This window comes from Lipotes vexillifer, unplaced genomic scaffold, assembly GCF_000442215.2.
Source record: "Lipotes vexillifer unplaced genomic scaffold, Lipotes_vexillifer_v1.1 scaffold418, whole genome shotgun sequence".
NCBI classification, from domain to species: domain Eukaryota; kingdom Metazoa; phylum Chordata; class Mammalia; order Artiodactyla; family Lipotidae; genus Lipotes; species Lipotes vexillifer.
In genome coordinates this window covers 5870844-5884777 of record NW_006798629.1, presented here as the reverse complement: position 1 = coordinate 5884777, position 13934 = coordinate 5870844, and the positions used below count along the sequence as shown (strand labels likewise).

Genomic DNA, 13934 nt, shown 5'->3' with positions numbered 1-13934 from the left:
GGACCTCAGTTTTCTCACATATAAAATGGGGATGATAGCAATACCCACCTCTTCGGGTTGTTGTGATGATGGAATGAATGCTGTACGTGGAGTGGCTAGCCCGTGGTGAGCGCTGTGTGTAGGCATTTGCTGCTGGTGTCCTTATGTGAGGCGGCAGACCCGAATGCTCCAGTGTGTTGTCATGGAGACAGGGGAGCGGGGAGTGATGCATGAGAGAGTGAAGGCTTGAGGGCGCAGAGAGCAGACTCAGCCCAGGTGGACAGGTGAGTCTTTGGGCGGAACAGGGAGAGCGCATTGTCACAGCAGGCCATGGTGTTGACGGCACACACTGCTGAAGAGGTTATACAGTTGACAGAATTGTGTGGTCTTTCCTTGTCAGTAATTTACTTCAGTAAAACCATTTTCTTTTAATCAGATTCCTACTCAGATTGGTGTTCAGCCACAGTTAAAATCATGTCTCTGGGCCTTGGTGTCCTTATGTGTAAGATGACACACTATTCTGGATGATGACTAAATTTTCCTTCACCTCTGAAATGCTCTGTGCCCCACCTGTGTTTTTCTTTCAGGTCGTCTCTACTCCTGACTTCGTCTAAATTTTTAAGCCAGCAAATGAATGAATGGGAGTGAACAGGGGAAGGCGGCCCGGTTTCCCAGAGAAAGGCCCATTTCCTGAACAGAGACTTTTGTAGCAGCAGTAACATCAAAATATCATCCATAAAACCCTTTCAGTCAGTATGATGGCATTTCCTTTTAGATGCTGACTCTGACAAAGCATTAAAAAAGTGTGCTAGTAAAAGTTGGCAAATGTATTGTTATTTTACTGAACAGTAGTAGAGTCTAGATGTTATTTTATGGAAAACTTCATTTCCTGCCATGTGTTTTAACTTAGGACGTGGCTAGTTGAGGTTTCAATTGCGAAATCTTTTGATCCATTAAGTATGAGAACGAGTACAAATGTTAAAACATACAGTTTCTCCATCATGTTTTGCTTATTCACTAAAAGTAGAGAAAGAATGGCATATAACCAGAGCCATAATCATGGCTTAATTATATGAAATAGCTTCAGAATAAATAGAAGACATGGCCTTCAAAAAGATTTTGCTGATGTTTTTAATCCCCATTGCTAGAAATCTTTGTATAGTGAACAGTATTTATATTAACAAAATAAGGTGTTAAGAGGGAGGCATGTCTTTAAAAATCATGAATTGTGCAAAGGTATTTTGTGTGACCAGTTATAGCAGTTTTGCCCAGATTATTTGGACTAATAGCAACAGGTATGTTGCCTTTTGTATTAATACCAGTAGGCATAAAGCATCTGGGATCATTTTTGGTCATGGGGGCTATCCAGATGAAAATAGGACTTTTTCAATGGGAAGTATAACTTCTTTCCCTTCTTCATTGAATTTATTTGGACATTGGCAGATGATTGTTGAATTCATTTTATGTAGTCTAGCATTTGCTGGTCAAGCATGCTCATGTTTCAGCTGAAATTCTCTGTGCCTTTCCCCACCTCCCCTGTGATTATGAATGTCATTTCCCTGTGACCAGGTGACTCTTTGGGATGTGTTTAAAGCTTATACATATCTAGTTTTTAATGAATCTGACAGATGCCCATTAAACTGTTACAAATGAAATAATCTAGCTCTTGGCTGTGTTTTTGCAGATTATTGTATTGAAAGAAAATAATGACTGTTTACAAAAACAAATGTTTCTTTTTTGTAAACCTAAAGAAGTGAGAGTAATAATGTCATGGAGAGTCCTCTGCTGATCGTTATTACTTTGTCTTTGTAATAAGATACTTAAAATAGAGTGTGTGGCAAACAAAGGAAGATTCCTATTCTACTGAAGAAATCCCTGCCTTCCCTGACTTTTCCACAGTTTTGAACATGAATTTAGATTTTCTTTAGTGGTCCCCCACTCGCTTTTTTTTTTCTTTTCTTTTCTTTTTGTTTTTTTGAACAACAAATAACTCCTGAATTTCTACTAACCTTTGTTTTGGAAACCAATTTTAAGTCACTTTAAGTTAGAGTTTTCATTCATTCTGCAGATATTTACTGAATCTTAACTATGTGTTTGGCCCCATGCTTGAGGCAGGGAAGTGATCTAGATGGAAATTCTATCCAGTACGTGACCTCAGGAGGCTTGTGGTCTGTGTGTGGAAAAGATCGGTTCATGAGTATCTATATTTACATTAAATGTGCTAAGTATGATAAGACAGGCGGAAAAATTTTATTGGCAGAGTTGAGAGGATGGAGAGGAGAGGGAGGACCTGGGCGAGGGGTGGTGTTTGAGCAGGGCCCAGGGGCCTGGGTGGGAGGGTGACAGGACTGAGGGCGGGTGCCTGCCCAGAGACCTCAGCAGGGCTTTGAGAGGGAGGCAGGTGTCAGGTACCTTTAAGGACTGGCAAGTCGTCCAGTTTGGCTGGTAAACCAGGAGGAGTTCAGGCTGGTATGAGTTACCAAGGCCTCTGAGCATTCTGTTTGTAGTTGAGAGTTAGGGAGCCCTTGGAGGGTTTTGAGCTGGTGAGTAACTTGGTGAGGTCAGAACATTAGGAATATTCGCCTGTTGGCTGTTTTGAGAGAGATAAGAAGGAGGCTGAGGCAGAAACTCAAGTGAGAAGAACAGAGTTCTTGGCTTAGGATGGTGGTGGGTGAGCAAGGGGAGGAAGAGGCGTGAGCTGAATTCGTGAAACTGGCCTGTGTTAGCGATGAACCAAGACTGTGTGTGCAGGTACCAGTAGATCATGGATTTGACTTACTGACTCCAAGGTCGATCCAGAATTGAAACCTTGGTCTGAAACCTTGGTTGTGAAAGGCGGCTGCTTTTGCGGGGCCCTCTGAGGGCAGGAGCAGCCTTCTACACCTCTGTGCCACCAGCGCCAGGCACCAAGTTCAAGAAAGGTTTGTGGAAGGAATGAATATGCTGGGTTTAGTTGTGCACATCAGTGAGTTTGCCATTGGATCAGGACTTTCAGGTGGTCAAGGGCCAAGCAGACCTGGGTATGAATCCCGACACGGCCATTCCTGAGTGATCTGGAGCAAGTTACTGAACCTTTCCACTTCCTCATCTGCAGAATGGAGGGTAACAATACTGTCGGGATAGGATATGGTTATTCATATTAGCTGAATGAATTAATGCACATAAAACATTTAGCTCAGCACCTGGCATACACCTGAGATAAATGCTCCTCAGACGTTGGCTGTTTTTACAGGGGCATGTAGATGTGAGCCTGTGATTGGCAGAGAAGTAACGGTGAATTGGGGTGGAGGGTTGTAGCTTTGGGAGTGCTTGAGGGCCTCAGCCTGGAGGTGAAGAGGGCGCAGGAGGGAGGCAGCTCAGAGGAAGCGCCTGGTAAGGAGGTGGGAGGAGGGGCGGAGAAGGGGCAGGAGGACCAGGTCAGAGAGGCAGGAGGGGGTCGGGAGAGTTCAGTGTCAGCCGTCCCAGGCAAAGAGGGTGCTTCAGGACGGAAAGGAAGTAGGAAGCATCAAATTCAGAGAGACCAGGGATGCTCAGAAGGGAGGCTGAGAACTGGGACTGGATGTTGAGTTTGGTTGTTCGGCAAGACATCCACCAAGCTTGGGAGAAGTCACAGGAGAGCAGAAGCCAGGTTTCCCATGGGTGCAGAGAGCATCAAGGGAGCCGGGAAGGTTACGTCGGATAAAGAAGTATAAGTAGAGGCCAGTGTTAAAGGCAAGATTTCCAGAATAGCTTTTAAAGACAGTATGGCTTTTAAGTTTGTTCTAGCAAAACAGTGAATAGGCTGTGGTACCAAGACCACCATGCTTTATAGTCTGTACTGTTGTCCATGAGAACAGCTCCCCGGGGTGTGTGGTGCTTGGTCTGCGAGGCCCTGCATGGCGGCACTGGTGAGGTGGCATGCACGATCGTAAATGGATAAAGTGTGAGATTTCTTGTAATAATGAATAAATACTGATAAATTCATTATAATTAATGCAATAAGGTACATTAAAACAGACACTTAAGGAGCACTTACTGTGGGCCAGCAGCGTTATGTGCGCTTTGCATATGTTGTCTCCTTTAATCTTCCCACCAACTCTGTGAGGTACGGGTGCTGTTATTCTCATCTCCCAGCTGAGGCGGCCTAGGGTCACATGTGTGGCCAGGGTCACACAGCTGGTAAGTGGTGGCACCAGGCTTCAATACCAAGCAGTCTAGCTGTAGAGCCTGTGCTGTTAAAAGCCGTACTCTGCTGCTTCCTTTTTGCTGCTGAATTGTTGAGGATGAGCAGTTAGCATTAGACATCATGTCTGATGAGTCAGGGAGTCTAGAGGAGGAGGTTGAACGTGGAGAGGCTAGTGGGAGCTGGTGAAGCAGCGTTTCATGCAGGGTGGGGGTGGGGCCAAGCTCAGAGGCTCCAGAGGGGATATTCACCCCACTTGCTCTCAGGGAGAGGAGGAGAGAGAGGACTGGCAAAAATACAGAGAAAGAGAGGCAGGGGGTTTTATAGGAGCAAGAGAAAGGGAGAACATTTTAAGAGGTTTGTTGAGGTAGAGAGGGAGACCATCATCATCTGGAGAATTTTCCCGTGGATTTTTAAGAATTGTCTCCCACTGATAGTTTGACTGGACTTGGTCCTATTGGAAAAAAGGGGCTAGGGGAGCTAGCATTAGGGTGGGAGGCTCACTGACCTCGACAGATTCCCAAGGCGCCCCCTAATGGAGCTGTGAAGGTAACACAGTCAAGGAGAAGGACTGTTTGGTCACCTGCTACTGATTTGATTTGCCGCCAGAAGTGGAGCTGAAGGGCAGTAGGTGAAGGAAAGAGTCATACTGTCTTTTCAGCCCTGTTGTGAAGAAATCCCAGGTTTGGGAGGAAGACAAACCCACAGGCGGAAGAAACAAGGAATGTAGGAAGTAGAGGCATTTGGAATTTGAGGGGTGTTGGAGGCATGGATGTCACTGAACTGAAGAGTACCTGACTCAGACCTTTTTAGGATTTTCTGGAAATCAGATACATCGTTTAAAATAGTGTTTCTCCAACGATCTGTAGCAAAGGGCTGTTTTTGTTGTTTGAAGGTCGTGAACTGTTTATATCTTGTAAAATATAATAAAAAATGAATTAGAAAAAAATAAATGAAGAAAACAAAGGCACGAGGAGTACAAACCCAATTTGTTGTCTGTTATTAGATTAAAGAGGCATACAATTTACTCTGTGAAAATTGCTTAAAATAAAAAAAAGTTTCTAAGTGCTTGCTTTTAATTTCTGAAGTCAGCTTGGCGTGGGCTTCTGACGGGCTCAGGACAAACACAGGCTTGTGGCTGACGGTGGGTCTCATTTGCGTGCATAGCGCTGACAGAGCAGTCAGGCTCCAGGCAGGGCTGCATGGGGCTCCGGTGCCCCGGCTCTTCCCCAGAGCACCCAGCCTCATGCATGGCACACACTGCACACTCCACAAATACACGCTTGTTAAACGGTCCCTTTCAGAGGTGAGTTTTGTATGCAGAATAAAATTCTCCCAAAATAAGTAAAATTTGTTCACCTGGTGGTAGGCAGAATTCTAAAGCAAAGTGTGCTTTACCTTGTTTTGCAATTTTCAAAACCCACATCTTTGTAGATTTAAAAAAAAAACCTAAAACCGACCTACCAGAAAGCCACAGTTTGTTCCTGAGTTGTGTGCACCTAACCTCAGCCACTGTGGTCTTTTGGCTCCAGGTCGTGTCAGCAGCTAAGGTTTGTGGAGCAGCTGATGAGTCCCCGTCTGTGAAGAGGCTCCGCCTGCTTGTAGCTGATAAAGACTTTTCTTTTAAAGCCGGCCAGTGGTAAGTGGCTTATCTGTTTCCTAAGTGTGTGTGTGTTCAAGGTGCCATCAGATACAAGAGCTTGTTTTTCCTTCTGGAAAGGACTTCTATGGCTACTGTTTCTCCCAGGGAATAGGAATTCTAGAGCCTTCTCCATTCGGCCTGAGCCTCTTTTTGGCATGGAGAATCTGATGCATTTCCTATCCTCAGCTCACCTTGGTTTTGAGCACATGACCCTCTCAGTCATAGATGAAAATTGCTGCCTTGAGTTTTCCAGATTGAAACAGCAGCTAGTTGTGGTCCGAGGACCCGACAACTCTGATAATTACATTCTGCAGGAATGGCTGCTAATAGATTGCACTGCAATAATCTAATCTGCTTCAGTTATGTGTTGCTGGGGGTTGATACACTTTTTTAAAAAATTTTATTTATTTTTTATACAACAGGTTTTTATTAGTTAGCTATTTTATACATATTGGTGTATATATGTCAATCCCAATCTCCCAGTTCATCCCCCCTGCCCCCCTTGTTGTCTACATCGTTTGTTCTCTACATCTATGTCTCTATTTCTGCCTTGCAAACCAGTTCATCTGTACCATTTTTTCTAGATTCCACATATATGCGTTAATATACAGTATTTGTTTTTCTCTTTCTGACTGACTTCACTCTGTATGACAGTCTCTACGTCCATCCACATTTCTACAAATGATCCAATTTCATTCCTTTTTTATGGCTGAGTAATATTCCATTGTATAACTGTACCACATCTTCTTTATCCATTCGTCTGCTGATACGCATTTAGGTTGCTTCCATGACTTGGCTATTGTAAATAGTTCTGCAAGGAACATTGGAGTGCATGTGTCTTTTTGAATTATGGTTTTCTCTGGGTATATGCCCAGTAGTGGGATTGCTGGGTCATACGGTAATTCTATTTTTAGTTTTTTAAGGAACCTTCATACTGTTCTCCATAGTGGCTGTATCAATTTACATTCCCACCAACAGTGCAAGAGGGTTCCCTTTTCTCCACACCCTCTCCAGCATTTGTTGTTTGTAGATTTTCTGATGATGCCCATTCTAACCCGTGTGAGGTGATACCTCACTGTGGTTTTGATTTGCATTTCTCTAATGATTAGTGATGTTGAGCAGCTTTTCATGGCCATCTGTATGTCTTTGTTGGAGAAATGTCTATTTAGGTCTTCTGCCCATTTTTGCATTGGGTTGTTTGCTTTTTTAATATTGAGCTGCATGAGCTGTTTATATGTTTTGGAGATTAATTCTTTGTCCATTGATTCGTTTGCAAATTTTTTTTGTGTGTGTGTGTGGTACGTGGGCCTCTCACTGTTGTGGCCTCTCCCGTTGTGGAGCACAGGCTCCAGACGCACAGGCTCAGCAGCCATGGCTCACGGGCCCAGCCACTCCGCGGCACGTGGGATCTTCCCGGACCGGGGCACGGACCCGTGTCCCCTGCATCGGCAGGCGGACTCTTAACCACTGTGCCACCAGGGAAACCCTTTTTGCAAATATTTTCTCCCATTCTGAGGGTTGTCTTTTTGTCTTGTTTATAGGTTCCTTTGCTGTGCAAAAGCTTTTAAGTTTCATTAGGTCCCATTTGTTTATTTTTGTTTTTATTTCCATTACTCTAGGATGTGGGTCAAAAAAGATCTTGCTGTGATTTATGTCAAAGAGTGTTCTTCCTATATTTTCCTCTGAGAGTTATATAATGTCTCGTCTTACATTTAGGTCTTTAATCCATTTTCAGTTTATTTTTGTGTATGGTGTTAGGGAGTATTCTAATTTAATTCTTTTACATGTAGCTGTCCAGTTTTCCCAGCACCACTTATTGAAGAGAGTGTCTTTTCTCCATTGTATATCCTTGCCTCCTTTGTCATAGATTAGTTGACCGTAGGTATGTGGGTTTATCTCTGGGCTTTCTATCCTGTTCCATTGGTCTGTATTTCTGTTTTTGTGCCAGTACTATGTTGCCTTGATTACTATAGTTTTGCAGTATAGTCTGAAGTCAGGGAGCCTGATTCCTCCAGCTCTGTTTTTTTCCCTCAAGATTCCTTTGGCTATTTGGGGTCTTTTGTGTTTCTATGCAGATTTCAAGGTTTTTTTGTTCTAGTTCTGTAAAAAATGCCATTGGTAATTTGATAAGGATTGCATCAAATCTGTAGATTGCTTTGGGTAGTGGAGTCATTTTCACAGTATTGATTCTTCCAATCCAAGAACATGATATATCTCTCCATCTGTGTCGTCTTTGATTTCTTTCATCAGTGTTTTATAGTTTTCTGAGTACAGGTCTTTTACCTCCTTAGGTAGGTTTATTCCTAGGTATTTTGTTCTTTTTGTTGCAATGGTGAATGGGATTGTTTCCTTAATTTCTCTTTCTGATCTTTCATTGTTAGTGTATAGGAATGCCAGAAATTTCTGTGCATTAATTTTATATCCTGCAACTTTACCAAATTCATTGATTAGCTCTAGTAGTTTGCTGGTGGCATCTTTAGGATTCTCTATGTATAGTATCAGGTCATCTGCAAACAGTGACAGTTTTACTTCTTCTTTTCCAATTTGTATTCCTTTTATTTCTTTTTCTTCTCTGATTGCCGTGGCTAGGACTTCCAAAACTATGTTGAACAATAGTGGCGAGAGTGGACATCCTTGTCTTTTTCCTGATTTTAGGGGAAATGCTTTCAGTTTTTCACCATTGAGAATGATGTTGACTGTGGGTTTGTCATATATGGCCTTTATCATGTTGAGGAAGGTTCCCTCGGTACCCACTTTCAGGAGAGTTTTTATCATAAATGGGTGTTGGATTTTGTTAAAAGCTTTTTCTGCATCTATTGAGATGATCATATTCAGTGATCTCTTGGTTATTTAGTAATGTATTGTTTAGCCTCCATGTGTTTGTGTTTTTTATGTTTTTTGCCCCTGTAATTGATTTCTAATCTCATAGCATTGTGGTCAGAAAAGATGCTTGATACGATTTCAGTTTTCTTAAATTTACTGAGGCTTGGTTTGTGACCCAAGATGTGATCTGTCCTGGAGAATGTTCTGTGTGCACTTGAGAAGAAAGTGTAATCTGCTGTTTTCAGTTGGAATGTCCTATAAATATCAAATCTATCTGGTCTGTTGTGTCACTTAAAGCTTGTGTTTCCTTATTAATTTTCTGTTTGGATGATCTGTCCATTGGTGTAAGTGAGGTGTTAAAGTCGTCCCCCACTATTATTGTGTTACTGTTGATTTCCTCTTTTACAGCTGTTAGCATTCGCCTTACGTATTGAGGTGCTCCTATGTTGGGTGCATATATATTTATAATCATTATAGCTTCTTCTTGGATTGATCCCTTGATCATTATGTAGTGTCCTTCCTTGTCTCTTGTAACATTCTTTAAAGTCTGTTTTATCTGATATGAGTATTGCTACTCCAGTTTTCTTTTGATTTCCATTTGCATGTAATATCTTTTTCCATCCCCTTGCTTTCAGTCTGTATGTGTCCCTGGTCTGAAGTGGCTCTCTTGTAGACAGCATACATACGGAGTTTTTTTTTGTATCCATTCAGAGAGCCTGTGTCTTTTGGTTGGAGCATTTAATCCATTCATGTTTGAGGTGATTATCGATATGTATGTTCCTATTACTATTTTCTTAATTGTTTTGGGTTTGTTTTTGTAGATCCTTTTCTTCTCTTCTGTTTCCCACTTAGAGAAGTTCCTTTAGCATTTGTTGTAGAGCTGGTGTCGTGGTGCTGAATTCTCTTAGCTTTTGCTTGTCTGTAAAGCTTTTGACTTCTCCATTGAATCTGAATGAGATCCTTGCCAGGTAGAGTGATCTTGGTTGTAGGTTCTTCCCTTTCATCACTTTAAATATACTGTGCCACTCTTCTTGCTTGTAGAGTTTCTGCTGAGAGATCAGCTGTTAACCTCATGGGAGTTCCCTTGTATGTTATTTGACGTTTTTTCCCTTGTTGCTTTTTTTTAAAAAAAATAAACTTATTTATTTATTTATCTATTTATTTATTTATTTTGGGTTGCGCTGCATCTTCATTGCTGCACGCCGGCTTTCTCTAGTTGTGGTGAGCCTGGGCTCCTCTTCGTTGTGGTGCACAGGCTTCTCATTGCGCTGGCTTCTCTTGTTGCAGAGCATGGGCTCTAGGCACTTGGGCTTCAGTAGTTGTGGCTCGCGGGCTCTAGAGTGCAGGCTCAGTAGCTGTGGCGCACGAGCTCAGTTGCTCTACAGCATGTGGGATCTTTCTGGACTAGGGGTCGAACCCATGTCCCCTGCATTGGCAGGTGGATGCTCAACCACTGCGCCAGCAGGGAAGCCTCTCCCTTGTTGCTTTTAATAATTTTTCTTTGTCTTTAATTTTTGTCAGTTTGATTACTTTGTGTCTTGGCATGTCTGTCCTTGGTTTATCCTGCCTGTGACTCTCTGCACTTCCCGGACTTGGGTGGCTATTTCCTTTCCCATGTTAGGAAAGTTTTTGTTTATAATCTCTTCAAATATTTTCTCGGATCCTTTCTCTCTGTCTTCTTCTGGGACCCGTATAATGCCAATGTTGGTATGTTTAATGTTGTCCCAGAGTTCTCTTAGGCTCTCTTCATTTCTTTTTATTCTCTTTTCTTTATTCTGCTCTGTGGCAGTTAATTCCACCATTCTGTCTTCCAGGTCACTTATCCTTTTTTCTGCCTCAGTTATTCTGTTGATTCCTTCTAGTGTATTTTTCATTTCGGTTATTTTATTGTTCACCTCTGTTTGTTTGTTCTTTAATTCTTTTAGGTCTTTGTTAAACGTTTCTTGCGTCTTCTTGATCTTTGCCTCCATTCTTTTTCCAAGGTCCTGGATCATCTTCACTATCTTTATTCTGAATTCTTTTTCTGGAAGGTTTCCTATCTCCACTTCATTTAGTTGTTTTTCTGGGGTTTTATCTTGTTCCTTCATCTAGTACATAGCCCTCTGCCTTTTCATCTTGTCTATCTTTCTGTTAATGTGGTTTTCATTCCACAGGCTGCAGAATTGTAGTTCTTGCTTCTGCTGTCTGCCTTCTGGTGGATGAGGCTATCTAAGAGACTTGTGCAAGCTTCCTGATGAGAGGGACTGGTGGTGGGTATAGCTGGGTGTTGCTCTGGTGGGTAGAGTTCAGTAAAACTTTAATCCGATTGTCTGCTGATGGGTGGGGTGGGATTCTCTCCCTGTTGGTTGTTTGGCCTGAGGCGACCCAGCACTGGAGCCTACCTGGCTCTTTGGTGGGGCTAATGGTGGACTTTGGGAGGGCTCATGCCAAGGAGTACTTCTCAGAACTTCTTGAGTTCTCCAGATTGAAACAGAGCAGCTAGCTGTGGTCCGAGGACCTGACAACTCTGATTACATTCTGCAGGAATGGCTGCTAATAGAATGCACTGCAGTAATCTAATGTGCTTCAGTCATGTGTTGCTGGGGGGTTGATCCGTTTTTAAAAATCAGTCTTCTTTATGTCAAATGCACAGTAAACACAGCAGTCTGAAACTGGTTGTTCTAACAAGGTATGTCACAGAGCTGCCCACCCTCTCGCCTGAATTCCTGTATCCCTCATAACTTGTCTGGGTTGAGTTGAAATATTTTGCTGAATTTATTATCAGGATCCCCCATGGGGCCCAGCCCACATCACACTCAGGACTCTGAGAGCTGGTCAGTACGCTGACAAGGTAACAGCCCAACTGTCCCACTGTTCCCGCAAATGGCCTCACTGCGCTGGGATTCAAGTTGAATTGTAAATAAAGCAACTTGTATTTCCTTAGGAAAGGTGTGTTTGGGTGTCTGTTTCCTTTATTTAAATAAAGCATTCATTTCTAAATGAATTTCTGGCATGTCAGTCTTGGTTATCTTTCTTAGGAGTCACTTGACTAATTTTGGCAGTCCATCTGGAAGTGTGGTTTTGTTAGAAGGAGGATGTGTGATAATAGCAAATGTGATAATAGCAAGAGTTAGCAGTCTTGTGTTAATAGTTTGCCTTTGAATTTAGAACTAGAAAACAAGATGCTGATTGCAATAATTTGCGTTTGTGAAGCAATTTACAGCAATCTTTGCACATGTTCAGTGATACATATTAAGTGAATTTGGGCTGTTTTAGGGGGGAGGGCAGCGTTTTTACCCTTCCAAACTAGTTTAGCAGTTATTACGTTGAAAAGTGCAAACTTTAATTGTAATGATCTATCTTTCCACATTTCCCTTCTGGGGAAGTGTTTGTGTCCTGTGCACACAATTATCTCCCTGTCTCCAACTCAGAATTGTGCCAAGACTCTGACCCCAGCGTCCTGATTAGAAAAAGCCTGTGCCTTCGTCACACTGCTGCTCTCATGGCGTGCGTGTGAGTGTGTTAGCACTTGCAAACTGTAAGTTTGCAAACTGTTATCTGATAAGAAAAATGTCATCGTTCCCTGGTGATATACGTAGAAATAGGGTCTCCCTGTAAGCCTCAAGATAAAAATCACTCAGGGTGGGTGTTACATACACCGTATCAGTGAATGGATTTGGTAATATCACCAATGTTGGGTCATGTCCCCCTGGGAGGCTGTATCACAGCGTCACACGCCTTGTGCTCTGCAGACTGCCTGGCCCAAAGGCTCGCTTTTCTACCTGCTGGCTCTGTGATATGGGCAGCTTCCTTCTTGCTCTGGGCTTCCGTTTCCATGTCTTTAAACAGGGAATAGTAATATTTTTGTGTCTTGGGGTATGTCAGGCAGAGTTTGTTTTGTTTTTTGTTGTAGCCAGTGTTTCACAGTCAGTTAGATCATCTGTGTTGGTGAGGCCCAAGAGACAGATTGTAACTCTTAGCTCCTCTGCCAGTTCCCCTGCAGTGAGGCTATTGTTGGAAGAGCAGCAGACCTGCGAGGAGTGGGCGAATACACAGCTCCACTCCCTGTGGTGCTGCCCCTTGTGTACAGTCAGTGCGTGCTCCGCACCTGGGCTGTGCACAGAACGTACCCAGGGGAGCAAGGCCCAGGCGTTTTTGGAGAGAGAAAGGTGTGTCTCTGACTTCGTACAAGATAACACAAGGTTTTATGCTTGCAAGTGACTGGGCTGTACTAAGGAGGAGGACACTGAGAAGAAAGTGATTAGAGGAGCAAGATTAGAGAAGTAGGCCTCTTCCCCCCCGCCACCCTCTGGCAGGGCAGCTGCGCTGTAGACGTATATAGAGACGGCCTCACAGCCCTGACTCGCAGGGCCACGCTGAGGAAGTGCTGCACTCCTTGGCATCTGTTCAGATGGTGTCCTCCTCCACTGCTTGTCTGATGAGCGCTGTCTTTCAGGACTCCTCTGTGAAGTCCTTCCTAATTCCTCCACCCCTAGTGGAATTGACTACTTCTTCCTCGCCTCCCCTCCCCACGTCCCACCCCCCAAGCAAGTTTTTTTTTTTTTTTAAAGTAAAGCAGCGGCTTTATTAGTGTTTGCCTGAGAAAATCAGGATCACATATGTTGGAGCTAAGACGAAACCTATACTAAGTACAGGTACTTCCAGACAGATCTCAAATGATGAGCGTTTTCTCTCTGCCAAGCAGAGTTTGTCATAGCCCCATTAATCGTGTTTATTTGTTAATTTTCCTCCCACTTGGGAGTTTTTTGAGGGCAGGAACCAAGACATACTTGCATCTTTACCTGCAACACCAACCCCAGTGCCTGTTCATGGTGGGCAGATGCCGTCTGTCGCATTTGCCAAGTATGGTAGCTGACGGCTAAAGCATTGTCGTTCGGCTGTGGTTTGTGTGCCTGCTCTGTGCTGGGCCCTGGGGCAGGATGGGGCTGCCTGGTGTGTCACATTGGATGTGGATATGTACGCTTCACTACAGAATTGGGTTCTTTCTCTCAGCTCTTCATGTACTCACTCATCTGGTTGCTGATCCTGCAGAGGGCATTTTTAAAGGGGTGCATGTGTGCGCCCTTGTGTGTTTAAAACTTAATTCTTTCTTGGAAAGATGTTTTATTAAATACGTATTGTACATATTTTCTTAAGTCCATTCAGATGAGGTTCTTCTGTAGCATTTCATGAAGGAGTCCTTTTAAAGGCAAAGGGTTTCCAGAGTTACTAGAGAAGAGGGATTCCCTTTCACTCACCTGAGAGAAAGGTCTTTATCAACATCAAGCAGCAGAGGGTGCTATAGTTCAGGAGATAAAGCAGCAAAAGTAGCTCAGAGATTAATTTTTT

The 13934-nt window shown here is 43.2% G+C and overlaps 1 protein-coding gene across 1 annotated transcript in view; it reads left to right on the top strand.

Moving 5' to 3' along the window:
• The window catches only part of OXNAD1 (oxidoreductase NAD binding domain containing 1), a 45175-nt gene that overhangs the window by 11634 nt on the left and 19607 nt on the right, over window positions 1–13934 (top strand). Inside the window, exon 4 of the mRNA XM_007470622.1 lies at window positions 5674–5780. Coding sequence (XP_007470684.1) covers window positions 5674–5780 — 107 coding nt within the window. The remainder of the gene's footprint in view (window positions 1–5673; window positions 5781–13934) is intronic.